Below are 26,252 nucleotides of genomic sequence, written 5' to 3'. Positions count from 1 at the left end.
TTATTACCCTCAAAACAACTCTTTCAGCCCCAGCTTGCAGACATTTTCTACCCCTCCAATTACCTTATTGTTATCCCCTGGGCTCTTTGCACCCATCCACGGTACCCAAAACTGGACAAATCCTTCAACTAAGCACAGTCAGAGGTTTACTTTGAAGACATTTGCCTCTTTTTTTTGTTTCCACAGACTGACTCAGTCTGGAGCAGACCCCATAAGCCAAACCCTGGCCTGTGGGGCTGGTATTGAGGCACTTCTCCATCCTACAGCAGTGCCACTGCTCCCTCCTGGACCTGTCCTTGTTCGCAGCTGCCCATTTGTTTCTGCCTGATTTCTCAACACTGTTTGGAGCTCTGTTCCCTCCTACTCACATGGGCAATATTCCTGCCTCTCCCCAGCTGGGTGTCACCTGCAGACCTAAGAGTGTACTTCATGCTGCCCCTAACACCCTCCTGACCTCCACGGGTGGGACGAGTACGGCGTTTCCAGCTCTGTGAATATGGAAGCAGCTGATCCTTCTCTGACAGCTGCCATGTGAAACCTCAGCTCTTCATAGAACTGGAGCAAAGCCACCCCAGCTGCCAGAGGGTGATGCAGCAGTGGGGAGGGTGGCATTCAGCAATAGTCTACATTAATCTGTCAGGCCGGATGTTTTTTTCAAATAGAACTGTTCAGGGCTGGGTGCAGGCCTTTGTCCAGCTGAGATGCCCTCCCTGCAGGATCCCCCCCTCCACAAGCCAAATCTAGTGGTGCTCCTGCCACTGCCACGCTGCAAAATCTTCGCTTTAGCTCACAGTTTCAGGTCCGTTCCCCCCATCAAAAATCCATGAAAATTCATGCGCTTCAGGAAATCAAACCCCAGTTGCTATGGTGAAAGGCATTCTGCAAACTAAGATATACAAGTGGGACATTTGGAGGTTAACAGATTTTTGCACGTCTTTCAGACAAGAATAAAAACCCTTTCAGCAAATTAAAGGACCCGATAAGATCCCAGACCTACACCTCAAACGTGAGGGACTTACAGAACAACTTAAGGAAACTAATAATCAAAAACTGCATTTCTCCCCAGAAGCCTCATCCCCATGGCTCCTACGACAGCAAATGCAGCAACAGTTTCTAAGAGCTGGGCTTTGGCTCTGCTGCAGAGAGGGCAGGAGGCTTGAGATGCATCCGGGAATACCAGGACAAGGAGCTGCCATCACTGTAACCTCCCACTACGCCCACCGAACCACCAAGAGGAGGAGTCTAGCTACAGAGCCAGTAAATTAATTCAGACAGACCCGGAAAATTATCCAGCAGAAGGGTCATGGCACCTTTGGGATGAACTGCCTACTTTTGCTAATCAGTGAGCTGGGGTTTTTTTGCATTTAATGTCCTGGGTTCCTGCCTTCTATTAAGGTGCCGCTGTAATTCAACCCCTGCCAGCTCCACAGAGAAAAATTGTCTTCTTAAGATCAAAGAGGTGATGCTGCCCGGGCTGGCTGCTGGCACAACAGGGATCTCTGGGAAGTGAGGAGGTGGGATGATCACCGGGTGGGAGGCACAGGCACCCACAGAACCTCCAAAAGGCTCAGCTGCTGGGCTGGGTGGGACTGCAGCGGTGCAGGGGCAAGAGGATTCAGAAACTCTCAATAAACCCTCTTCCAGCACTCACAGTTCCTGCTAAAATTAGTCAGAGGGGTGTGGAGCACCTCTGAGAGGAAAAAAAAGGCTTCTCCTTGTCTTGGTAAGGTCACCAAAGAGATCTCTGTCACGCAAAGGTAGCACAAACCTTCTGCACTGCGTTCTCGTCAGTGCAGTGGCTCAGCCTTCCCCCAAAACCTCCAACACTGCCTCCAAGGCCTGAAATCTCCAACAAAGATATTTTCCCTCCTTTGTCTACACTGATTTTTCAAATGCCACTTCAGATTCCTGTTTCATCAAATGCAAATAATGTGAATATGGCTTTTCCCCCTGAAGAATGTAATTCGCAGGAAAGCATTTTCACAGCAACCCCAATTTAATCTCCTTTTCTTCCCCATGATTATACAAACTGATCTCCAGTCTCATCTGCTCAACTGTCACATCCTCCCATCCCACTGTTGCTCTAATTGCACACTGCTGAGCCCCCTCGATTGTTCCGGTACCTCTTGGTAATGGCAGGATCAGAGCTGAAGGCAGGAATTCTCCCCTCTGCAAAGTGGCATTGCAGCCTTTCATTTCTGCTTTTGATTCTTCCGTAAAAACGAGGTGAGGAAAGCACTGGCTTATTTCTGAGATACTGATGTTGCACCACAACCTCTTACTCAGTCTCTTCTCACCCCAGTGGATTTTTTGTTTGGTATTTTTAACTCTAAACTTTCCAAGCAGCCACCTCCTGCTAGGTATTTGTTCCAGTTGTCAGTCCTACTTTGGATTGACATCTTTACCACCTCGCTGAGGATAACAAGACGTTCTTACCCTTTCTGAACACCAGGCAGTCTTGATCCTCACCTAACGCTGGTTCTTTGGCTCTTTGATTTCACCTCAGCTTAGAAATCCATCAGGAAAAGACTCAGCCTCCTTAAATCCACAAACAAAAATTACACAAAAGGCCTGGGTTCCAAAGGCTGCAGAACACGAGACACACTCCTCATCTGCAAGTGGAGCTGGCTTGCACAGGGGCAGATGTTCATTTGTTTAGAGCTTGGTGGGCTTGGGGTATTTTGAGGGGTCAGGGGTTTATCCAGGCCAAGGCTTTTCTTTTCCATTGCATCTCTGTCTGTGGCATTTGATCAAATGTTTTAAACTGAACTACTGCATGCCACAGCCTCTGTCTCACCCAGCAGGACAGACACAGTGACAGGGAACACCACCAGATTCCTTTGCTCCGATCGGCTCTCCAGCGTATCAGCCAGTAAAGGCTCTTCCCCCCTGCTCCCAGTGAAAGCAGATATAGTGCCATAATTCAATACGCTTATGCAGGCCTCAAAATAGAAGGAGCCTCATCAAATTTTGCATTATCTGACCTAGAAGCCCTCTCTGGGCACTCCTGCAGCCCCACTGCTGGACCAGGGCAGGGCAGCATGTGTCACCACCTCGGCTGATCCCATTCCCAGTCTTCCATCCCAGCTTAAAGTCTCCCCTAATGCCCTAAGACATAAGATGTGCAGCTTTCTGCTGCTGTACCTCAGTAGCTGTTCCCTCAATATTTAATCTTGTAAGCTGTTAATGCACGGATCTGTGCTAAGCGGCAGGGTTCCGTTTTTTCTGTGCTCAAAATTTGCTTCCTTCTTGTTTGAATGCAGCAAAGGCCATTCTTTTACTTCTCAGACCTCAATCAAGCCAAAATTCATTCCACTTTGACCAAACAAGAGTCCAGGTGGTTTTCTTCCTTTCCCTTAAACGTGCAACAGAAATCTCTGGCTAGGCAGCCCCTTTGCATTTCTTTTCATTTTTATTTATTCATGGTAGCCTTAGTTGGTTTTTTTCACTAAACAAAAATAAACAAAAGCCCGGAGGCAGCACAGCCTCGTCTCCGGAGACGCCAGCAGCTGCCCCGGCCGCCTCTGTGCCAGCGCTGTGCCAGCTGCGGCGCAGGGCACGCGGCCACTGCCAGGACACGGCGGGAGGCAGGGCAGGGGCTGCCAACCCAGCATCTCCCCGAGGCCCAGCCCAGCCTGAGCTGCCGGGGTCTTTCAGCCAGGAATTGCCGCCTCCTCCCCACTCTCTGAGAGATGAGACGCTTTGCTCCTGCCTGGAGCATGACTTCGGTATGTGACCAGGATGTTCAAAGCCAGCCCAGTAGGAACACGCATCGCTCTGTATGAAGTGGTCCATGAAGCATGCCCAGCTTTTTGGGACTAGACTAGAGAAGCGCAACGCCAAGGCTTTGTTGGACATAAATCTATTGGGTCACACAGCCCCTTGGGCTCTCAGCTCCACCTATGCCAGGAAGCCCTTTTTGAGGGATATTCTTCAAGACAGAAGTAATTTAAACTCCCGAACGCAACTCAACCTACAGGATCTATTTTCTGAGCAGTGTGGGAAGGTACCGGCCTGCACAACCATTTATTAGCACAAATAGGAGTGTATGTTTAACTCTGCGGAACGGGTAGAACAAAGGATTATTAAATAAAATTCCGATTAGTTCAGCTGAAAGCAAAATACCAGCTGGAGCCTGGGGTAGCGCAGGCATGTTATCAGCAAACATGTGCTGCCAGCGCATCTGCACACACACACACACACACACACCACCCCCCTGCCCTGACCACGGGGAGCCTCAGCCTGGAACAGCAGAGCCACGGCACTTCCATCGTGCTCTGTGCTCTGACAGCTCCGGTCCTGCCCTGAGCCTTTGGCTCTACAGGGCTGCACAACGGGAATGAGAGTGATGAAACCTGAGTTTTCCCACTTACCCTCCTACCAGCAGCCATGCTTTGTTAGCGTTCCAAGTGGGAACACAGCCACTCAGCACAGCTATCACAGAGTCCCACCGCCTGGAATCACATGCGGGGCACATGGCTCTCCCTCCCACCAGCCTGCCTAACTGCAGCCATATTCATTAACAGCCCGTCGTTTAGATCCTGGTGCAAAAGTTAATGAAGCCACTTTGCGAGAGGGCAGCCTCCCCGGCACAAGATAAATAATGGAATCATGGATATAAAAGCAGGCTGGGAGGGAACTGGCGCATCCCTGCAAGGTCATGCTGGAATGCATCAGTGGCTCACTGAGGCTGGGCTCCTCCGGTAAGAAGCCTGGAGCTATTTATGACTCATGTAATTAATTAATGCCAACGGGCGTTCTGCTGCAGGCACGTGGGAGACCAAAGGGAAATACGAAGCGGGCAGGTTAGGAAATGTAGTGGAGGTGGGAGAGAAGGATGACATTTCTTGTGGCAAGACATGCTTTGAAGTAATTACCAGCAGTCCAAACAGCCAGCAGCTCTTTCGGCTACGTCAGTACAAAATCAATTAGGAGCTTTAAAAATGCATCGGGCTCATATTTCCAAGAGCATCAAGAATAAGAAGTAGCCTCGGAAGGAGAGCAGTTGCATTTCCAAGCACCACAAGACCCTTCCCCAGATCCTCAGACCCCACAAATGGTGTGACCAGCAGAGGGAGCACCGTTAATACCTTCTCAATCACGAACGGTTTGGGATGAGAGCACTGAGGAAGACCCACAGTTTGATTTTATGCGTCTCTAAAGCCTGAGGACAAGCTTAGCAGAAGCAGAATAAAGGAGCGAAGGCGAACACTGCGAAAGCAGAGTCCTGCAGACGCTCAGGGCTCCTGACACACACCACCCCCTTCCAGAGCCGGCTCTCCCAACACTGGGAGCTATCCAAACCTGCACGTTAAGATCACGTTAAGAAAAGGACCAAGGCTGTGGCTTCCCTGCTTCAGCTTGCAATATGCAGTCTCACACTGCACACTCAACATGTGGCGACGCTGAGTCATGACACCCATACTCGCACAGACCGTTTGAGGACAATGAGAGCTTAACCTAATTTTGTCCCTTTGTTTGTCCTCTGCACAGAGATCAATCAGTTCCACCCCCTGCCTTCACATCCCCCTGCATCCAGTGCCTGATACATTATTAAAACTGTAAAATACAAGTAAAGCACAGTCTTCCCCTCCTGTGGCAGGGCTCTAAAGTCCTTCTGGGTTGTCCAGCTCCCACCCACTCTCTCATGTCTCTTTTTTGCCAGAATATCTTCTTAGCGTTCCCAAATGTATCCATGCATTGTCCTCGCTCCCTCTTATCAGAGCTGCCTGCTACAAATCCTCTCACACAGTGAGGATTGCAAATTTGCTTACAAGCCAGTGCTGTTTTCCATTTCTGCTCCCCTGTGCATCTCTTTTCTCTCTGGACACTTGCAGGGGTCAAGCACCACAGCATCAGTCTGCCACAGCCATCTGGATGAGTAGCAGAGGCTGCCTGCGGTCCCAACCCTGGTTGGCAAAGCCTGGGAGTCAGAAGCATGCTCCCCTTTGAGCCTTACCCAACCTCCACAGTCTGGGGGATCGTGCTTTCTACTCTCTGATCACTGCCAAAACCCTCTGATCCTGGTGGGACTCCCTACCACTACCCGCTATTTTTCTGGAGCAAATCAATAGCAGAGATTAAAAAAAAGAAGAAAAGAGTAAGTGAAATGAGAGTTGGGTTTAGTTTCATAAATATATATGAGTAGAACAAGAGCAACGAAATGCTTCTTTCTGGTGGGCTGAGAATCAACTCGAGCCTGAGTTTCCAGGGTAAAACAGGAGCGACGTAAACGACAACACGAACACCCACTTAGCATTTGTGCTTCATATTCCTGCTCTGAGCCTCAGCAGCTTTAGGAATGCTCCTGTTAAATACTGTAATGCTCCCAATTACGAGTGATCTGGACCATTTACTTTCTAAACAGATTCCCCCCTTGCCCCCCAGCCCTGGAGATCCCATAAGCCTAAGACAAAAGCAGTCTTGAAGAGGTGTTTTGACCTCTTTTGGCTATACAACATCCATAGCTGGCTCCATTTCCCTAATTGTTTCATACTGACCTTGAGGATATTTTGGCCATTAAATGACTCCCGCTCCTTGAAAGATGATTTACCAGTCATTGTGCTGTTTCGTTCTTCAGCTGTAGAGAGAAAAGCCACCACCAGAATGAGCTTCAGATGAGAGAATTCTGTGTGCTGTATTTCACCCCCTACTCTGTCCCTCCCCAGTCAGCTGCCAGCTAATAAACCATCTTTGCCCAGTTCTTAGTGCAAAAAGCCCCACTTCTACCTGGATTTTAAGAGGAAAAAGGCTGGAATTGGTGCCTCTATCGGGATCACCTTTGTTACCTGGAGGAAAGGCCCTAAATAGCTGCTGCTGTGGTGATTCTGCAGGGCTGACTGCTCAGTGCAATACACCTGCTTCTCTCTGGCTCGTTTTGATCCCACACCCTGCCATGTCAGGGTGAGAGACAGCACTTGTGTGGCCTGGAACAGCACCAAATTCCAGGCTGAGCATGCCAGCACAATGCCAGGAGGGATGCGGACGGCACCGACACAAACCTCTGCTGCCTGCACCGTATGTGTGGTGTGGATGCTTCTGCGGGGTGGGCACGCAGCCACACACACACAGAGACATTCAGAATAGCAACCTAGGCCTACAGCAACTGCCAAAAGCCTACGACTGAGATCCATTTCCCCAGAGCATGTCTGGGTTTTTATATAATCCCCAAGTACATGATCTGTTCTTTCCACAGGACCTCTGCCTCACTCAGTGAATATATTCAGTATTTCTTTTTCATCTCCATCATTAACTATGAAGTCCCCCTCACATCCAGCTTGCTATTCAAATCCTGTATGGAATACAAAGCGACTTCTATGGCTGCCTGCAGAATGCTGGCGGAATGCTCTCCCCATCGTGTCTGAATGCCTCGCATGCCTCATGGGGCTGTGCAGAATATAGACCCAGGGTGCCAGATGTAGCTGCACATGTGCCCCCCCCCCACACAGAGCCAGATCAGCACTCTGGGGTCACATTTTCAGGGCTCAATTTGAGAGCTGAACCCCATCCTTACAGGGTTTCTACATCCTGGGTGTGCTTGTTCGACTTCAGTAGCAGTCAGACCCAAAACCTGCCCAGAAACGATGACACAAAGCACCTGCTGTTATCACTGTCCACGCAGAGATTCAGAGGGGCAACAACTAAAGAATTCTTGACACAACCTATTGCAGTGCACAGGGCCACCATGCCAGAGCACGCACGTTTCCACACGGAGAACCAGGCTGTAACCACTGCCCCTCCCCAAACATGATGCTTTTAAGGCTGCTTTATAAAGTAATGTGATCAGAATGATGCTACAGACAGCCAGAGCAGACAATCTTTTGGCAGAGACAGCAGACGCCGTACACTCAAGAACAGCTCACATTCAGCTTCGCAGCCGTCTGCATCTGATTTAAGGAGAAAGACAATGGAATCACTTTCCTGAAGAAACGGGCAATCTCTAAGTTAACCAAAGAGGATTATGTCTTCATCTTGTTTGAAAGTCAGCACAACACATGGAGTTGCTACCCAGTTTCAATTTAACACTGGGGCACAGAGAGCCCAAGATCTCACCTCCATGAGGAACAGCTGAGGTCACTTGCTCTGTTCAGCCTGAAGGAGACTGAGGGGAGACCTCATCAGGGTCTGCAGCTTCCTCACGAAGGGCAGTGCAGGAGCAGCTCTGATCTCTGCTCTCTGTGACCAGGGACAGGACCCAAGGGAGTTGCTGGAGCTGTGCCAGGGGAGGTTGGATATTGTGAAAAGGTTTTTCCCCAGAGGGAACACTGAACAGTCTCCCCAGGGAATGGTCAGAGCCCCAAGGCTGCCAGAGCTCCAGGAGCATTTCGACAACACTCTCAGTTGCTGTCTCAGGGTGGGATTGTTGGGGTGTCCTGGGCAGGGCGATCCTGGTGGGTCCCTTTCCACTCAGGACATTCTCTGATTCTACTTGAACATATTTTTCCTTAGCCCAGATAATATGAGTGATAAGGTTTTGAATCTATGACTCTGTTCACTGCTTTTTTTATTTTCTTCTGGGTTTTATGTGCAGACATCTCCCCCCAGCCCTGTAGGTATCCTTGAGAGTAAGAAAAATCACATTGAAAAAGCAAACAACAAAAGCATTTGCTGAGCAGTGGGACTGCTTTAAATGCATTTATCAGCAAGGATGAAGGCTCTGTACATACTTGGATCTTTCCTGAAGAGAGTGTTCATGACTGTGGCATGCAGCTTCACCCTATCCCATTCTTTAAGCATCAAGCCGGAGGCCACAAACCGCTCCACCAGCTGATCAGCGACCATCTGCAATCTGGGAAGGCACAAAGAGAAAGAACAGGGCCACGTAAAACAAGAAGCCTCTGCATCATCAGCTTTTGGCTCTTCAGCCAGGAGGGCAGCAAGTGTGAAATGAAGTCTCTGCACGCACACAGGAAAGGGAGCTAGTCCCTCATGGAAAGCGAGCAGAGACATCAGGACTCAGCTCTAATGCAAAAAGTTCTGACTGTTGCGCAAAGCTTCCTCCGTGATCGCTCCTGCTGCAAATATTCCATGAGGAAGGGCAGATTTAGCACAGCAGAGAGCTCGTTCGCAGTGACAGATGTTACTGGGAGCTGAAGGATGCATCTTTCCACTGCCAGGAAACACAATGTGACTCTCCTTGCAAATGCTCGAATCTGCACACCCGCAGCGGCTCAGGCACCTTGACTCCCAGAGGATCTGCTAAGGGACTGCTGGAGCCTGGAGCCTCTCTGTCCCAGAAAAGCAGCCCAGTCACTAGGCTTGCTTTCTGGGAGAGCCCAGAACAGGGTGACAGGGGGCACAAACCCAGTCAGCACATCCTGGTGAATGCTCCAGCTTTGGAGCTACTGAGCAAGCAAAATCCAAGGACTTATTCCCACTTTTGTGTCTGGCCATGACTGCCAGGATCTGAGGGCAGACCCATCCTAGAACATGCAGCAGGAGCAGGGATCAGAGCAATGCGCTCATGTCTAAGAAACTGAGGGAACTCCCAGGCTGCTGCTGTGCCCAAAGAATTTCTGCAGTGCCTAATTCTTACTAAAGGCAGTGAGGACATGCCAGAATGAGAGCTTCCCATCTTTGAAACCAAGGCCAGAGGGTATTAAGTATTTGCAGAAGAATCCGAGCTTCTCTCAGCACGTCCCAGGGATTAGAGGGCTTTCTGCTCCGTGAGGTCCCACCACGTTGGTGTCTCAGCTGTGGCAGAGCATGGCTGGTCCCCAGAGCCTGGGGCTGCCACGCTCCGCGTGCCAGCTCCGACCCCACTGCTGGCTTTGGACTGCCCCTCACGGGCTGCCAGCCCCCATGTGACCAGTTCAAGACTCTCAAACTACCAATTGTCATGGCTTTCTACTATTTTCTGGCTTTACTTCAGTGATTTTTAAAATTAGCAATGACAAAGATTAAATGAATATCATTACAGACAATACTAAAACAAATTAACAGAGAATAGCTCAAGTGAAAATGGTGCTTTATTACGTTATAAAGTTAATCAAGGAAATAAAACAAATTAGAATGAATTATAATGGAAATTATTTGCCATGTGGGAGGCATCGGAGCATGATCCCTCTTTCAGTCTGAGCCATTATATGTGCAGAAGGGCTTGCCAACCCCTAATTCTGTCTGCAGTTATGCAAGCTAAGTCAGGATAAATCAAATCTCCTGCTTTACAGCTTAAGCTGATCAAGATCATCCAAAGATCAGGAAGGAACTCCACCCCTCAGCCATGCCAGGAACTACACAGAGCTAACAGGACATCTTGCATTAGACAGGAAGGCACACACCTCTCTCCAACACAGGCTGCAGCAGTCTGATCCAGCACAGGAAGCCACGTGGCTGCCACTCTCCTCTAGCATTGGCCTTGCAGCTCAGAAACTGCTTTCCCATTTCCCTGAGCAAGGCACAGCAGGTTTCAGCAGGCAAGAGATTCAGCAATGATCTGTGTCACAGGCCAGAAAACAAAGCAGGGTTTTCTGGAGAGATCACCATTTGTCTGCTCTTTATAAAATCACTGCTAGTTCAACAGTGTCTGCTGGAACCTCAAAGGAAGGAAAAGCTGCTCTCCATCAACACAAAACCACCTTTTTTCTCCCTCTGCAAAGCTAAATGTTTTTCTGGATGCTTGCTAATAGCTAAGGAACTATGTAAGGGGAGAAGTGCCAGATGAAAGGTATCAGGAGAAGGTGCTTCACCCAGATGGTGGTGGGGCACTGAACAGGCTTCCCAGGGAATTGTCATGGCCCCAAGGCTGCCAGAGCCCCAGGAGCATTTGGACAACGCTCTCAGGGACAGAGTGGTGTTTATGGGCTGTCCTGGGCAGGGCCAGCAGCTGGACTCGACGATCCTGATGGGTCCCTTCCAACTCAGCCTGTTCTATGATTCTGTGAATTAATTTGCAGGTGAGGGCAGGACCAGCCTGGGCCAAGGATTAAAACTTCAAATTGCTTGGCCCTCTCTGAGCCTGCTGCTATGCAAAAAGCAAAACAGGTGCTGTGGAAGAGAAGCCTGACAGTCCCCAGGTGCCATGCAAAGCACAAGGTCTGATGTTGGTCAAAACCTCAGCTAACAGATTTCTGTGAAGGACAGTGGAGACATCAGTCCTCTCCCAGAGCGGGTGGGAGTGTTTTCAGTTTCAAGGCAAGGTGGACTTGAAGCCCCCACTTCTCTCCCCTGCCCAAAGCGGCTCTGCCACCCCTGATGCACATCAGCACTTTCTCCAGCATTATGCCCAAGTGGGTTCTGAGCACAAGGGATACAGCTGGCATCTGAAACAAGCACGGTGCAAGTACCAACAGTTCAAGCTGTCCCCAGAGGCAGGCAGACACCACTGTCAATTCAGGCCCTGCTTACGCTCTACAGGATTCCTCTCCCAGCTCCTCAGGCCGCAGTCTTATTTTCAGATGCAACCAGACTGGCAAGCACTGCACCTCAGAGTGAGCTAGAGCTCGGTGACTCAGGAGAAGAGGCCCAGACTTCAGCTCCCAGAGCTGATATTTTAGATGCTCTCTACAACAAGACCCACTGAAGGGCATTTGGGTCATCCAGTGTCTGTCTCCATCTCATCTTTCCAAGTGCTTCTGCTCTCTTTCTCCCTGTGCTCTGTCTCCTGGCTGATCTGTACCTTGCCCTGGTTCTCCACCCGCCCCACTTGTTTTTATCTCACCTCTTTCAGGGTAGGACAGACTTCGAAATGGAAGAGCCAAGAAAAGGAAAAGGCTTCAATTCCTACTGCCTCCCAGCAATTCTTACATTTTTCATTTTCCCACTCATTTCCTTATCCCACTTCCGATCTCTTACTTCAACACAGCCTCCAAAGTGTGGTTTTAAGCAGGGCCCCCCGCCATCTCCTCAGCCCTCAGGGAAAGGATATGCCAGAACATATCCCTTCTGCCCTGAGCCAGTCCCTGCTCACAGCCTTCCTCCCCCAGCTGCACTGCTCCATGCTCCTCTGCTAGCTCCTGCTGTCCTCTAGCCATGGGAACAGACAACAAAAAGGCAGTGCTGCCAGGCAAAGAGAAGGCTGAGGCTCAGAAACAAGAGGTAAAGCTCTTTTGGCTACTCCCCTTCCCTATTTCTGGCAACCAGCAGCACGGAATACAACAGCTCTTATGTTAATCATAGAATCTACAATGGTTTGGGTTAGAAGAGGTGTTAAAGATCATCTGGTTCCAAACCCTGCCATGGACAGAGATACCTTCCACTAGACCAGGGTGCTCCAAGCCCCATCCGTGTTTCCTGAGTCTCCTAGGAAGCACCAAGAGAAAAGACGGTGCTGCCACTGGTGATGTACTTGTCAAAAATGAGATGGAGGAAGGTTGTCCGGACACTGCCACATCCTGGGCAGTGCTCTTTGTAGAGCTGAAGCCATCAGCCATGGCAGTGAACAGCACAAACACTTGAGCTGACACCAACCAGGCTTCAAGATTTCACAGCAGCAGCTCCAAAAGACATTTCACACCCAGCACCCATTCCAGGCTGCTACAGACACACAAACCAACTCTGTAATCAGGTCATGCTTTTCTGAGGACCTTCTGGGCTAACTGGGTTTTAAGAATAATTAAGTGCTGCAGAATACACCAGGCTGTCCAGATTAATCTGGATTGCAGGTTGGGAACTAGACAGTAGAGGCCAAATCATTCTGCCTTCTAAGTCATCTCAGGAGTATCTCCTTGGCCATCTTATCCCCATGTGAGCCGTGACTCCATTATTCAACTTGACAGACTGCTGCAGAAACAAATGACATCTTTCAGCTGCAGCACCAGTGACTGATTTAAAGAGCAAACACATCACTGCCTCAACCGGTTTAGGAAGCAAGGATGACTTCATCTTCGTGACTGCTGGCCTGAGGACTGCCAGCAGCGCCCACCAGCTCCAGAGGGTTTCCCTGGCACTCTGAGGAGGAATGAAAGATGGGAGCACGGGGAACTCACCTGTCTGAGCCATCCTTCATTCGGACTTTGGCGTAAAGGACATCTGTCATGGCAGGGTCATCGTTCATGTACTCCACTCCTGCCACCTCCACGGTCAGGGGCTGGCCTCCAGTAACTTGGCTAAAACCCAAGAAATCCCTAGTGTTAAAAAGCAAAACACCACACCAGCTCTTGAAATGCAACACATAGTGCTCCTTGCGCACATACCAAACATTTATTTGGGGTTTTTTTTATGGGAATGATATTGGATCCCTTTTTTGCTGTAGTTAGACACAAATTTGATGTTAAGTGGGACTTAAATGTTACACAGAGCCTATGAGGCAGTGAACTCCACTGAGGAGTTCTTTTCTTTCCCCTATTTTTCAGCTTGTTTGCACTGAAAAAACCCAAATTCAATGTGTCTCCCTAATTCCTAAAGCTCAAAAGGCTATGGCTGCTATTGCCTTATCACCCCAAGTACTGAAATAATTTAAATTCATATATTCAGTGTTTCAGACACATATTAAGTCAACTTTTCACTGCTCAGAGGCCACCTCAACATGGAGATCTCCATCCACATGTCAGAAAACCCACCAGAAGTAAATGGTACAAGTTCTCATTCCAGAGAGGCTTCTGCCTCCCAGTGAAAAGAGCAACCATAAAGTCTCCAGCTCTCTGATTTTCGCTGGGAAAGGTACTCAATACAGAAGACAGCACTGAGTGCAACATCCACCGGTAAACAGAGCTGGTTTAAAATCAGCTCCAGCTCTTTGTGCAGGATATAATATGCACTCCCACACCTGCAAACGCTCTGTGGCGTGTATCTGCTTCCCAACACGCCGCCTCCTTGCCTTTCCCAGCAGAGCATCCTGGGGAGGCTGGCACCGCAGCCAGGGCTCCCTGTGAGTAGGTGATGCCTTGTTTAACACCGAGGGCTCATGGAAAGAACAAGGAGTGTCTGGACAGGCAGATGTAACAAACACAAGCTAACAAGGTGAGTGTGACTTTGCTCTGACCTTGCTCACTTCGGTTCAGCTTTTGAGGTTCTCAGCAAAGATTGCCAAGTGAAATAAGCAGAGCATGGTTTCCCTTCCCAGTATAGTTACTGGGAGGGAAACAGCACAAATGTACTATTATGGACATTACACTAACAGCACTAAAGGTCATGTATTCTAAAAAGGTTCAAAAAGGTCACAGCTACCTTCACAGGGCACTGCCTGCACTTTAGAACAGGAAATGAAAGCTAATGAAGGTTTATGTGGGTGGAAGGGAGCCTAAATTAATTTTCCAAGTATATTTACTTGGGTGTAGAAGGGGAAATAACCTAAAGGTTACCTTCAAGTGTTGATTCCCCCTTCACTAAAGGAAATAGGGAGCAATGATTTTCTCGGCCTCAGTTCAATCCACTTATGAGGAAGCTGGCACTTTCCAAATACTGCAGTCAGAGCCTCCCCCTGGAAACACACTTGCATTTCTGTTCAACAGCTGAACTGGAGCCATCCTTTTAAAGGCAGCAGTATGAATTCTGGCCATGCATTAATTCCCACAGATATTAGCTGGCACAGCGTGGCCAGTTCTTCATGCACCAAGGCAGCAAATAAATGAATACGAAGGATCCGTGCTCTGTGTGCAAAGGCTTTGCAGAAATAAGTAAATAAACCACTCCCTCAGGCCATCTTCAATTTCTAAGCTGAACAGAGATAAGCTAATTACGGTGTCACTGGATCACATTTGCAGCTAAAGCCCCAACATCTGCAGCTCGGTGTTAACAGGCAGCGACACAGCCGCGCTCCCAGAGCAGCACGGACCGTTTCAGACTGATTACTCACAAGGCTCCTGATGGCTTCCCTGCACACAGCTCCCCTCGTCCAGGAATGCGTGTCAAGGACACCTCAGCATTTGCTCTGAGGCAGGAGGGAAGTGCCAAAGCTCACTGCAGGCAGTGTGCAAAGGCAAGGGAGCTCGGCCCTCCCCCTGCAGCAGGCAGGGGACAGCGGCAAAAACTGCTCACGCACAGAGAACAGGGACGCACGTGAGGAAGGGAAGTGAGCAGAGCAGGTTTTCAGGAAATGCTGAGGGTTTGAGCTGAGCTACAGATGCTCTAAGGCTCTTTGTGGCTCCTCAGTGATTTCTACTACCCCATTTAAAACATTTCAGCCTTTTTCTAAATTTCTGGAGTTGAGAGAGACTACTGAGCTGCTCTTTGCTTCGCTGTCCCTTGTCAAGACAGAGTTTTTTTGCTTCCCCCTCTCTCAAGGCCTTGGTGATGACATCCCTTTCCCACCACTTACTCCACAAAGTCCTCTTTGCATCGCTGCAGGAGGTCACACGCTTTCTGGATCTCTTGTTCGTTCAGGAGCACCAGCGTCCCAAGAGTCAGGTGAAGCTTCGCAGGGTTCTGGAACAGGCTGCTGCTGACCCCGTGATCCTACAAATCAATCCATCACACACAGGTGTCTTACCTCATCCACACACACCCTGCTCCATCACAGGGATAAATACTACAGAAAACAGGTACCAAGTTACTGGCATCAATCCTTTGATCTCTGGTTGGGTCGGTAATGATGCAGAGTTGAAAACTTCCCAGGCTTTGTGAGGAAGCAGGCTCAGCCTGGCAGGTGAGGTGCAGACCCACCACAGTTGCCTGCCTGCTTTTCCATCAGAGCTGCTGAACAGCAGCCTGGAAGCTCATTGCAGCAGGCTGTAACTTGGGACCTATTGACCTGCAACACTCACTCGTACGGGCTTTTTTTGGGAGGAGACTTCCACAGCTGTCGACGCAGCAGCTGCAATCAGCAATGAACTCAGCACAAGCCAGCTCAGATTTAAAACTTAAGTCCATTTCTTGTGCAATAAAGCTGAGATCAGCTGTAGTGACAAGCTCTAAATGGTCTCTAAATCCTGTCTAAACACAGGTTGCACCTCACAACACAAGCACGGCTAATACCAGCTCTGATAATTATATTTTTTTTCTTCCCATATGCCCTGTAGTTTGCTGAGATGAATTAAGTTTAAATTCCCTTTATAAGAAGAGCTGCGTGTTGCTGCTGGGGAGGAACTGTTCCCAGGTGGAGCAGTGGCTGCATTCAGCTTTAAGAAACGTGCTCTTTTGTTCTAGGATGCTTATAAAAATACCTCAAGGATGGTTAACACACCCATATTAAAACAATTATTTCCACTTAGTGGCCACTTCCCATGAATGCATTAAATAACCTCCAATTTTAACTCCAGAAGAAGCCAACCTGCCAGGCCATGGAAGCCTTTCTCCATCTGAGAAGAGTGCACCAGCTGAGAACAATAGCTTTGAAATTTCTACTGTGCCCAGAGTTTGAAATGAAACCTTTCAGATGTTTAAATGCTGCAGTATCTCAGCCTGTCAAGAGTTTAATGCCTCATGTCTCACTCAGCTTTTTTCAGGCCTAATGACCCCATCCAGACCCTTCTTTACAGCAGAGCTTATGGGCTAAACTAGGGACAAGGCAGGCTACAAAGCAGAGGCCAGGGGCTTGCTCCAGCAGCTACAGCCTGGCAAAAACCAGGGATGGCCCCATCTCACTTCTCCCTACCTTCCCCTCCCTGCAGTAACAGCTTTGTGGCTTCCTTTAATTCACCCTGCTGTTCACATGCATGACAGGACATGATTTCTCTCCGTCAGCCTTTTTTCTCCAGTGATATCTACAGTTAGAGAATACTTGGCCCATCACAAAACAACAGCTTGGGTAACAGAAACTGGGAGAAGGTTTGATTTAACCTTGCCATGGACAACCAGCCGAGGTCACTCCCACAGAGCACACAGATGAGGTACAGTAACAAAGCAGTTTGCAGGTCAGAAAGCCAAAGCCCTGCCCTTATTTTCTGCCCCAGCATGATTTGTGCTGTAAACATGACCCTGCCCCAAAAGCAGCATTTTCCCCTGAGGTTTTCAACACCTGAGTGTGGGCTGAGAGTTGACAAACGATGGCACATCATCTCCACGAGCCATGCTATGGCTGCTGGGGAATTTAGCAGGGAAGAGCAGTGCACAGCAAGCAGGCCAAGACCTAGATAATCTTCCTGGTTTACTCCCTAGTATTTCGGGCAGCTCCTAAAAACCCTGCTTGCACTCCCTACTCTTTCACAGGCCGGCAGATCCCACTTCTCTCACACATAAAATAGATGCTGCGTCAGAGGTAGCTCTCCCTGGAACAGCCAACGTTCCTGCGGGTGTCTCAGCAGCCCTTCCTGGCTGGATACTGCTCACTAGGATGCAAAAAGGCTGGAACCCAATTATTTGCCTCATGGGAACCTGCCCTATCAGTTCTCTAAAAATTTACTGTTCAAACCTGGGCTTTCTAAGGATGTGCTGAGAGGCAGGAAGAATAATCCCTTTCTGCACCATCCATATGTGATGACTGTCCTTTTTAGCTTATGCCTCTCCCTGACACTGCCCTGTCACGCTCAAAAAAACCCAACTCATTTCCACTCAGTCATTTCTTCTCCCTCCTGCTACCAAAGACTTTTACCTCTGCTCTCCTTCTTTAGAAGGAACACAGAAAGGGTTTTACCTGGGGTCTTCAACTCTTTGCAAAGCCCAAGCACACTGTTCCTCCAAATCTAAGACCCTGTAGTAGGGAAACCATAAACCACAACACACTTCAGCCTTTCTACATGACAAGGCAAGGGATCAAACTCCTTAGCTCTTCTGCCCTGGCTGTGTCCTCTCTACTGTTTTAAGAGCTCCCAATGTTTGCAGACAGCTTTATGTTTTCTGGGGTTTTTTTCCTTAAGAGCAGGATACTGCATGCCAGCTATATGCCCTCTACCACCCTGATCCACAAACAAAGGAGCAATCCAGGAAAACAGCATTTGCACAGGATTGACTGAAGAGCTACAGGCTCAAAAACCCTCCCACTTTCTGTCCCTTCCACTGTGAGATATAATACCTCATTAGCAATGTTTGATATTTACAGGTTGCCATATATTACAGCAATGTTTCTTTTCCCTGCTACATCTGCAGCCTGTTCAGCCTGCAAACGCTGCGTTTGCACAGCTCTCAAAGACCCAACTGTGATTTTTCACAGCAATGTTACTGCAAAGTCTCTTCCCTTTTCCACCTGCGTGCTCAGACAGACGTCTCAGTTCTCCTCACTCCGACACCTACACGTTTTTTTATCCGGACCTCCCACTGCACCACATCAGTGATGAGCCTGTCCAGGTGAGCCACCTCCCCATATTTATATTAAATTAACATTAAAAAGCCTCCCCTCAGCCCCGCTTAATTTGCCTGGCAGCCCTTCCTGTACAGCATGAACAACACCTGAAGTGTTTTGTAGTTCGGCACAAGGTTTATCCTCTAAAAGCTTTTAAAGACACCCACAAAAAAAACTTAGAAAGCATATACCCACCAACATAATGCTATAAAATATAAATGAATGGTTGTCATGGTAACTGCTTCAGAGAGAAATAGAGTCCCTCACAAATGCTCAATGGCCAGAAGAGATACACACACACACACCCCCCCACCTCACCACACCCACCCCTGGTCCTCTCCCTTCCTTACCATTATTACCCCTCATTCAAAGGCTGCAGTTTACCCAGTTTTGCGATGTTTTGTACCAGGAAGAGAAGCGCTCCGCTTCTGTCACTGAAAACTATTCAGATTTCCTCAAGTATTCCGAGAAATCCCATTGCTTAGGACAAATCTGTAAGCTCTCTTATTGCTCTGCGAGGCACAGTTTTGAATTACTGTTTTTCATTACTGATGTGCTTTCTAGCAGACCCTGCTGTGAGATAAAGTGGTATTAGAGTGGCATTACCCGCTGGAGGAGTGATTGAGAGACGCACGGGGCAGCAATGTACTCCTCCAACTAACAGGAGCAATAAATATATCTAGAAACCCTTTTGCTAGTACCAGGAGAAGGAAGCACAGAAAAACAGAGCACTACATATTCCTAGGCTACACATATGCAACCCCCTGAATACCTGTTACTGACTGAATTCTACATTTCAAACTGAAAATTGAAACCCTAGAGCTGATGTAAGTGATGCCAGGAACATTTCAGGCCCTTACAGGACTTGGAGCTGTCCAGGCACAGAACAAAAACTGCAGGACAGACAGAAGGTCAGGCAGGAGGAGGAAAGATGAACATGGCCAGTACCTGCTCTCAGCACTTCTCTGACCAAGGCCGGATTGCTGCAGTTTTCTGAGACAAGGAGCATGTGAAGGTTCGCAGATGTTCCCAGGCAGCTCCTTCCAAATGTGACTGACAACACTTGGAAAAAGCACAAAGTCTGTGACCATGTTTTTAAGAGGATGGCAGACACCCCACTTCTCCCAGAGCTGCAAGCTGACATTTACGAGTGAGCAAGAGAGCAACAATGTGACAGACAAGAGCAGGACGGGTTTGGAGAACAAGTAAGATCATCAGGGGAAGGCTGGGCCAATGGAGGGCTGCAGAGATGCGACCCACCCAGGAGGCCGGAAAAATGAGTGCTCTGCAGGGAGAAGGGCTGGTCCCGTGTCAGTCTGTTGTGCTGCAGGATTGAAAACACTGGAGAAGAGCACAAACAACAGCATTGCCTGCAAAGATGGATAAAACACACATCCTAGAAATGTGACACTGAAAGGACTTAGAACGGTCCTTAGAAGACTCATCCAACACCAGGGCAGCCTGGAAGCTAGAACCCAGCAAGAAGTATGGGATAGACTGAGGTTACTGCAGCAGACGGGGTCACAGGGAGGGACAAGAGAGATCCATGGGACCTGCTGGCAGACAGCTAGAGGAGGACAACGAGAAGGAGGTGGATCAAATACACAGAGTCCAGGATGCCAAGTCTTCAGGCAGAGCAGGGCCAGATCTCCAGGAAGACCAAGTCAAAGGACTGCAGCAGCCATAAGCCCAGGTAGAGGGGGACAAAGGGCAAGAGAAACACCACACTGAAAGCAGCAGCCTCAATCCAGAGCCAATGGCACGAGCAGCCTCTACGGAGCCCCGTGCAGGTCACCAGGCCCTCAAAGAGCTGCTTCTCTCACAGCACCTTTGGTGTGTCCCACACAAGGACTGGCACTAGAAACCAACAGAGGGAGTCAGGCCATCACTGACGCCAGCCCGAGGTCCAGGTCTGGCACTCTCTGTCCCGCCAACACCTCCCCAGGCTAATGTTTCCATCCCCCTGCCCACAAGGCATTCCTTTAATCAAGGTGAGCTTTAATAAAAGTAGTGCTGCTGGCTAATGGGAGAGATCATCCTCCTAGCCCAAAGGAAAGGTTCTCCTGGCATTGCACTGCCTGATCCCTGGATCTGTTGGCCAATTTCAGTTGTATTTAATGTCAGGTGATAGAAAGCTCCTAAGATGTCATGGAATTAAGCAGCTGGGAGGAGAACAGGAGCTTAAATCCCGACTGCCAGAAAAGACAAGACTGCAAAGTCAGCTCAGATCTGCTCTTGGAGATGAAACAACTGACATGCAAGTGACCATGAGAACTTGAGCAAGAACTCATGTCTCCCCAGTTATCAGATAATTCACACCCATGGCATGAAGACATAGGAAACTAAACTTCTTAAGCTGTGCTATCTGCAAGATTGTATTTTCCCCTTAGCAAGGCGCCAGCAGAAGCGATGGACGTGAAAGTGAAGAGTATTAGCCCACAGAGCCCTGCAGTGTGTCTGCAACACAACCTGCAGCAGTCACAGAGACCTCTCTCCTGCCTAGGGATGTCCTCCAGCACACCCAGAGGACATGGCAATTCAAGAACACCATTCTCTCTCCTCAGCCTAGCCCTGTGCACTGACACACCACTTTTGTCAGACCAGAAGCATGCTAAAATAAACCAGGGAATGCAGAGCTTTCCCTTCATTTTCCTCATTTCCCTATGCCTAACTATTTCCTGCTCCTCCCAACACAAGATCTGAAGGCAAGTAGGAGTGCTGTCAGCACCAAGTCTCCTGGGGAAGAAGGGAAGTGATGAGATTTGCAGGATGGCATGTGCTACCAAGTCATTTCTCGCTCAGCTCTGGCAATGACGCCCATCTTCCTTCACTGTCAGGAGCCAAAAGAAAAGTGAAACAGAAGCAGCAGCAAATTTGTGATTTCCTACCTGGTTTCATGGTTATGTAAAAATCATACAAAATGTAGACAGGTCCACTACATTATTTAGTGACTTTCCTATTAAAAACAAAAAGCCCAATCCTCTTTTGAAAGGTAGATATCCTCCCATCTAGAAAAATCTCTACTAACAATTTACTAAGCAAGCCATTCCACTTTTCAGAAAATTTCACAAAAGCACTCAACAAATTCACAGCAGATCCACCAACTTAAGTAAAAGGCATGTTAAAAATGCATTCCTAGGAAGTAGAAAAGAATAAGGCCTTCAAGGAAAATGCCAAAGAGCTCTCTCAATAAATGAAACAGCACTCTGCACTCTAATCCTGACGTGGATCCCTACCTTTGAGCACTTCTCCAGCACCTCCTCCTTGAACTGCAGGAACCTCTGCTGGATGGCGGGCTGGTTAAGAGCGAAGGACAGGAAGTGTGTGAAGGGCTGCTTCTTACGGAAGCTGTCCAGAAGCACATCGATCCGTGTTCGGGCAGAGGTGACCCCACTCCGGTGCTGCCCAGTGATCACTGCAGGGAAACACAGCAACACCTCTCTGCTTTCCTGAAGCTCTCTGCTTTTAGCCCCAGGCTCCTGAGGAAGCAGCAGAAATCAAAACCCCCAACCATGCACTGAAAAACCTGCCAGACTCCCTGCTTGACTTAAAATGCCTGACACAGCTGTCCTTTCCTCTGCAAAGACAGGATGATGCCACCAAAAGCATCCCTCTGCCGTCCGGAAAGCCAGCTCTGAGGGCCTAAAAATACAGTAACTGAGAGCCCATCAATTCAGAGGCCCTTCAGATTTCTAGAGCATGATTTCAAGTTTTCATATAGGCAGTCCGAGTGAAAAAGCCAAGGAAATCGATCAAGGATCAAGATGGTCCGTGCCATTTGTGCATGTACTTCAAGGCACCACACAGAGAACACTTGAGCTTGACAGGAAAGAACAGCAAGAAGACTTTCCTCGGCTCCCCATTATTATGTGCTTTCAGCATCTCTCAACCTTCCTAACAGTCCTTCACAGCTCTTGGGAAGAAGTCGAGACCCACTCCTTGAGAAGCACCACCATGTTCCTGTGTAGCATCACAGTGGGATCCTCCCAGCACTTCCTCCTCATAGCTCTGTCACAAACAGCACTGCACACCGTGCCAGTAATCTCTGGAGCATGCCCTAAGGAACCCTCCAAATACCCACTCTGGCAGAACCCACACGGGTCAGCCCTGATGAGCAATGTCTCCTTTCTTTTTAAGTCCCTGGAAGTGATGAGAGGGAACATATGTTACAAGAAGCCCTGCTCTCACTGTTGGGATCTAGTGACAGCACCAGAAAGTCAGGAATGTAATCTAAACCCTTCTCATATTAAAGCACATGCTGATGTTTATTTCCTACACAGATAAACAAGGCATTTCTCTGAATGCTTATTTCAGTTTCTTATTGATGGAATACTATTTTAAAAGCAAAACTAAAAAAAATACAACACATTCAGGACCCAAGTTCTCAAGCCAGTCATTTAAGGCCCAGAGGAGACTTTTTCAAAAAAACAACAAAAAAACCCCTGACACTGTTTTATAAAGATTTATAGACAATAGAAATAAACTCAGAAGAAAAGTGAAGTGACTTTCCCAGGGCCAAAAGGTGAGTCAGTGCTGTGCAGAAGTAAAAATTAAAGGGAAAACATCTCCTGTACCCTCTCCCTGCTTAAATTGTGTTTGTGCAAGAGCAGATAAAAGCACGTCCATTTTATGTGTATTCTACTCACCAATTTCTCCTTCCACTCCAGGCTTGGGAATGCTGATGGAGGTTCGAGTCTCTGCTTCTAGCCTCTTCTTGGTTTCCCCTTTCTTCCCAATGATGTACCTGGAGGCATAAAGTGCAAGGGTTTCCCTCACACAGTGACACTGAGCCACACTCCATCCATCACGTGTGTCCAGACGCGGACCCTCTGTGCTGGAGGGATGCACACACACACAGCTTCATGTGCAGGACCACATCCAGGCACAGAGGTGATTCCCAGGACTTCACACGTGTCCAGCCTGGGACAATGTTGAGCTGTGGCTCACAACTGGTTTAAGTTAAAGTAAGTCAGCTGGTCCATGACAGCTCTGCCCAGCAGCCACTTCATCAGCTGGGTTCTCTCTTTTCCCATTATCCCAGCTGAGGAAGAAATAAGGGCTCTTTTTCTGCTCTTTGCTTTGCTTAAGGTAGTCATTTGCCAGCATCCAAATACACAATGGACCACTTTTCCTTCTCTGTATTTCAGCAAAACTATTCAACTAATAAAACTGTCATAAATAACTAGAGAGAGCTTTGAACACTACAGGTTTCCCAGTAAACAAGAGACTGGAGTCAATAGCCAATTCCAGTCATGTGTGCTTTCTTTGAAAGCTTTCACAAACTCCCCCTGCCTGGCTGCTCACTCCAGTTCTTCCTCCCCTGCCTTCTCCCACCCTCCCTGATGCTTTTATGTTCAAGGGAAGAGATGCTCAAAGACTCTCCTGCCAGCCAGCAAGCACCACCTGCCATCCCTGCCACGGGGATGGTGAGGAGTTAAGCGAGGCCCAGCTGCACTACAAAGGCATTGTCAATTTCCCCTTCCCGAACACTCAAACCCGGAGCACGGGACACATTCCAGAGATCTGGCGCTCACCCCAACCCCAAAAACGAAATATTTTGTGCTCAACTTCTTCCCCAGCTGACAGCAAATCAAATAAACCAAGGCACACAGGCTCACTTGTATAAGGGGCTGGGAACCTCCACCCGGCACTGGAAGCCTCGCTCAGTCTCCTCCACCACAAAGGCACCGCAGGGTTCATCCGCACAGTCACCGGGGCCTACCAGGAAAACCACATCAGACCCTGCACAACCTCTGCAAAGTTTGGCAGTGCTTTATGTAGGACAACAGTCTCCTCCCAGCCTTCTCCCGAGGTTACATGAAGGAAGGAACGGGCTCCTCTCTGCTGTGGATAACTGCTTTTTATTTATCACCGTACTACCAGCTCAAGAACACATAATGACTGCTTCTAAATCCGGCCAGCTGGGAGGCGCAGGAAACAGGTAGTTACAGCCCAGGTTTTTTCTCAGCTGGAGTTTGTGCAATTCCCACACGGTGGGAATGGTCCCTTCTGGCAGCCAAAGCAGAAATTTAAGGTCGCAGGAGAACACAGATAAAAGGTGAGGATAGTTTTGGTCCAAGGGTTCAGGCCAGTGATTTAGGAACAGCCTCAGAGGAATAGATGCAGCTTTCATCCATGGGCCATTCAGTCATGCACGGATCAAACAGAACATCCAGAAAGAAGCCATGCTTCCTATCCCCTTTCCAACGCAAACAGGGATGAATTTGGATGGAGAACACCTTGTTAAAGCTTAGTGCAACCCACTGAAAGGCAAGGTGGGAGGAGAAACAGGACACGACTGCCACATTCCCATTTGAAAAGTAACACTGGAGCTTTTCTGTGCCCACAACAACTCACACACAGCTACAACAAACATACAGGCAGAAAGGCAAAGTAAAACACACCAGGACAGGAAGAATTTTGTCCCCAAAATAGGTAACACCTTCCAAAAGCTGCACTGTAGAAGGCCAGTTCTTAAAGGCACAAAAATTGCAAGGACAGAGGGTCTTTAGCAAGCAGCTTCCATACCTACCACATCTGCAAATAATCATGCTACGGAAAAGAAAGAAATCTGGGAAAAACGGATCTACAGAGCCAATCTGCTTTTCCCTTTTCCCAGAGACCTTCCACAATCAGCAAGCAAACCCAACAGTCAGCAGCACAGTCAGCCAACCCATTTGGGGTAACTGGGATTGCTTCCACTTTGGGCAGCAGGATCATCAGGGACCAGCGCCAAGCCTTTTTCTCCCTCTTGAACACCTCAGCCCACCACACGGGCTGGTCTCTGTGCTCATGAAGAGATCACAGACGACACTGAGAGCTCCCTGGGTCCCCAGTGTTGATGTTTACACCTCCTGAGCATCCCTCCTTACCTGCATAGAAGTCCTCCTCCTCCTCGCGTGGGAAGGCCTGCTCTTGGACGAGATTTTTCCGGTACACTCGCCCCCCAATCCTTATCAGGGGGGGCCGCAGCACGTCCATCCTGCTCCTCCTCCTACTGCAACGACAAGGACAGCTTTGCTAACTCAGGCCAAAGAAAAGCAAACTTTGCTGTTTCCTTGCAGACTGGACTGGGAGGGACCTTAAAGCTCAGCTTGTTCCAGCTCCCTGCCATGAGCAGGGACGCCTTCCACTATCCCAGGCAGTGCTGCTCTGATGGGGCAGCCACAGCTTCTCTGGGCACCCTGTGCCAGGGCTTCACCATCCTCACAGGGGAACAATTCCTTTCTAACACCCAATCTAAACCTCCCCTCCCTGAGCTAAAAGCTCCTCTGTGTAGAGTCTTCAGGAAGGCAATACCTCCTCAAACCTTACATGTCTCAGTCAAAGAGTAATTTAACGAGAAGCCACAAGTACGTAAATCACAATCAAGTGAAAACAGGAAATGTAAGCAGTGTAAGGTATGTAACTCCAAAACTCACAGGTTTCAGCTAAAGCTCACTGTAACCTCAGCCAGTGTGTCATTTCATTGTTTCTTTGGGCTTTAGCTGGCACCAAGTTAAAAATGTTTCGAGTGGAGAACATTTAATGGTGCTAAAGCAAAGAGCTGGCAGTGTTCTGTCAGAGACTTTGTATCTTCAGCACTTGAATTTCTATGTTCTCTGGCGTGGTTAATTTAATATTGGTTGTCTCGATTTTAAAATAGAATCTGTTACTCAGAAAATATAGTTTCCACCAAAAAATTCACCTTTGTCAGACGGTTTACCCGTCCACTGCAACTGAACAGGAAAAAATTAAAGAGCTTGCTTTTCAAGTAACTAAGATCTTACACTAGATTTATTACACAGAGTGACATCAGGTTCAGAGGGTTAATACTTCTCCCCTCAGTTCAAGCCCCACCTTCTGAAATGACTCCCAACCACCTGAACTTACACTAAAAATAAAAAACACTTACACTGAAATAAAAGTAATAATTCCTTTAGCTCAAGGGAGGAAGTGCAGAGGTAAACTGTGCACAAAAACCGAGTAAGCCATGAAAAAATCACTCGCTGGGGCTTTTGTTTCCACGCAGGCTTTTTGGGGGGTTATGTTTTTAACACATTGTTGTCACAATTTCTTGACACAGGACTTCTGAAAAGCGCGCAGCGACAGCGGGAAGTACAACGCAGCTGGGGCTGCAGCCTTACGGCAAGACTCGGCTCCTGAGGGGAGGACCCAG

General features: G+C 48.5%; 1 protein-coding gene across 5 annotated transcripts in view; it reads right to left on the bottom strand.

Annotated features, from left to right (window-relative positions):
* Positions 1 to 26,246, bottom strand: part of ASCC1 (activating signal cointegrator 1 complex subunit 1) — a 34,873-nt gene extending 8,627 nt beyond the window's left edge. For 3 of the 5 annotated variants that reach the window (XM_017736560.1, XM_017736562.1, XM_017736563.1), the window contains exons 1-9: positions 25,989 to 26,246; positions 24,967 to 25,091; positions 23,713 to 23,812; positions 22,741 to 22,838; positions 21,331 to 21,509; positions 15,197 to 15,333; positions 12,927 to 13,064; positions 8,667 to 8,788; positions 6,501 to 6,580 (exon numbers count right to left, since the gene is read on the bottom strand). In XM_017736560.1, coding sequence (XP_017592049.1) covers positions 6,501 to 6,580; positions 8,667 to 8,788; positions 12,927 to 13,064; positions 15,197 to 15,333; positions 21,331 to 21,509; positions 22,741 to 22,838; positions 23,713 to 23,812; positions 24,967 to 25,075 — 963 coding nt within the window. In that variant the 5' untranslated portion in view covers positions 25,076 to 25,091; positions 25,989 to 26,246. The remainder of the gene's footprint in view (positions 1 to 6,500; positions 6,581 to 8,666; positions 8,789 to 12,926; positions 13,065 to 15,196; positions 15,334 to 21,330; positions 21,510 to 22,740; positions 22,839 to 23,712; positions 23,813 to 24,966; positions 25,092 to 25,988) is intronic. The other 2 variants (XM_017736561.1, XM_017736564.1) reach the window with 1 other exon arrangement.
* Positions 26,247 to 26,252: the final 6 nt, after the last annotated feature.

The sequence above is a fragment of the Corvus brachyrhynchos genome, unplaced genomic scaffold (genome assembly GCF_000691975.1).
Source record: "Corvus brachyrhynchos isolate BGI_N302 unplaced genomic scaffold, ASM69197v1 scaffold66, whole genome shotgun sequence".
Lineage (NCBI taxonomy): Eukaryota > Metazoa > Chordata > Aves > Passeriformes > Corvidae > Corvus > Corvus brachyrhynchos.
This window is presented reverse-complemented; position numbering and strand designations above follow the sequence as displayed.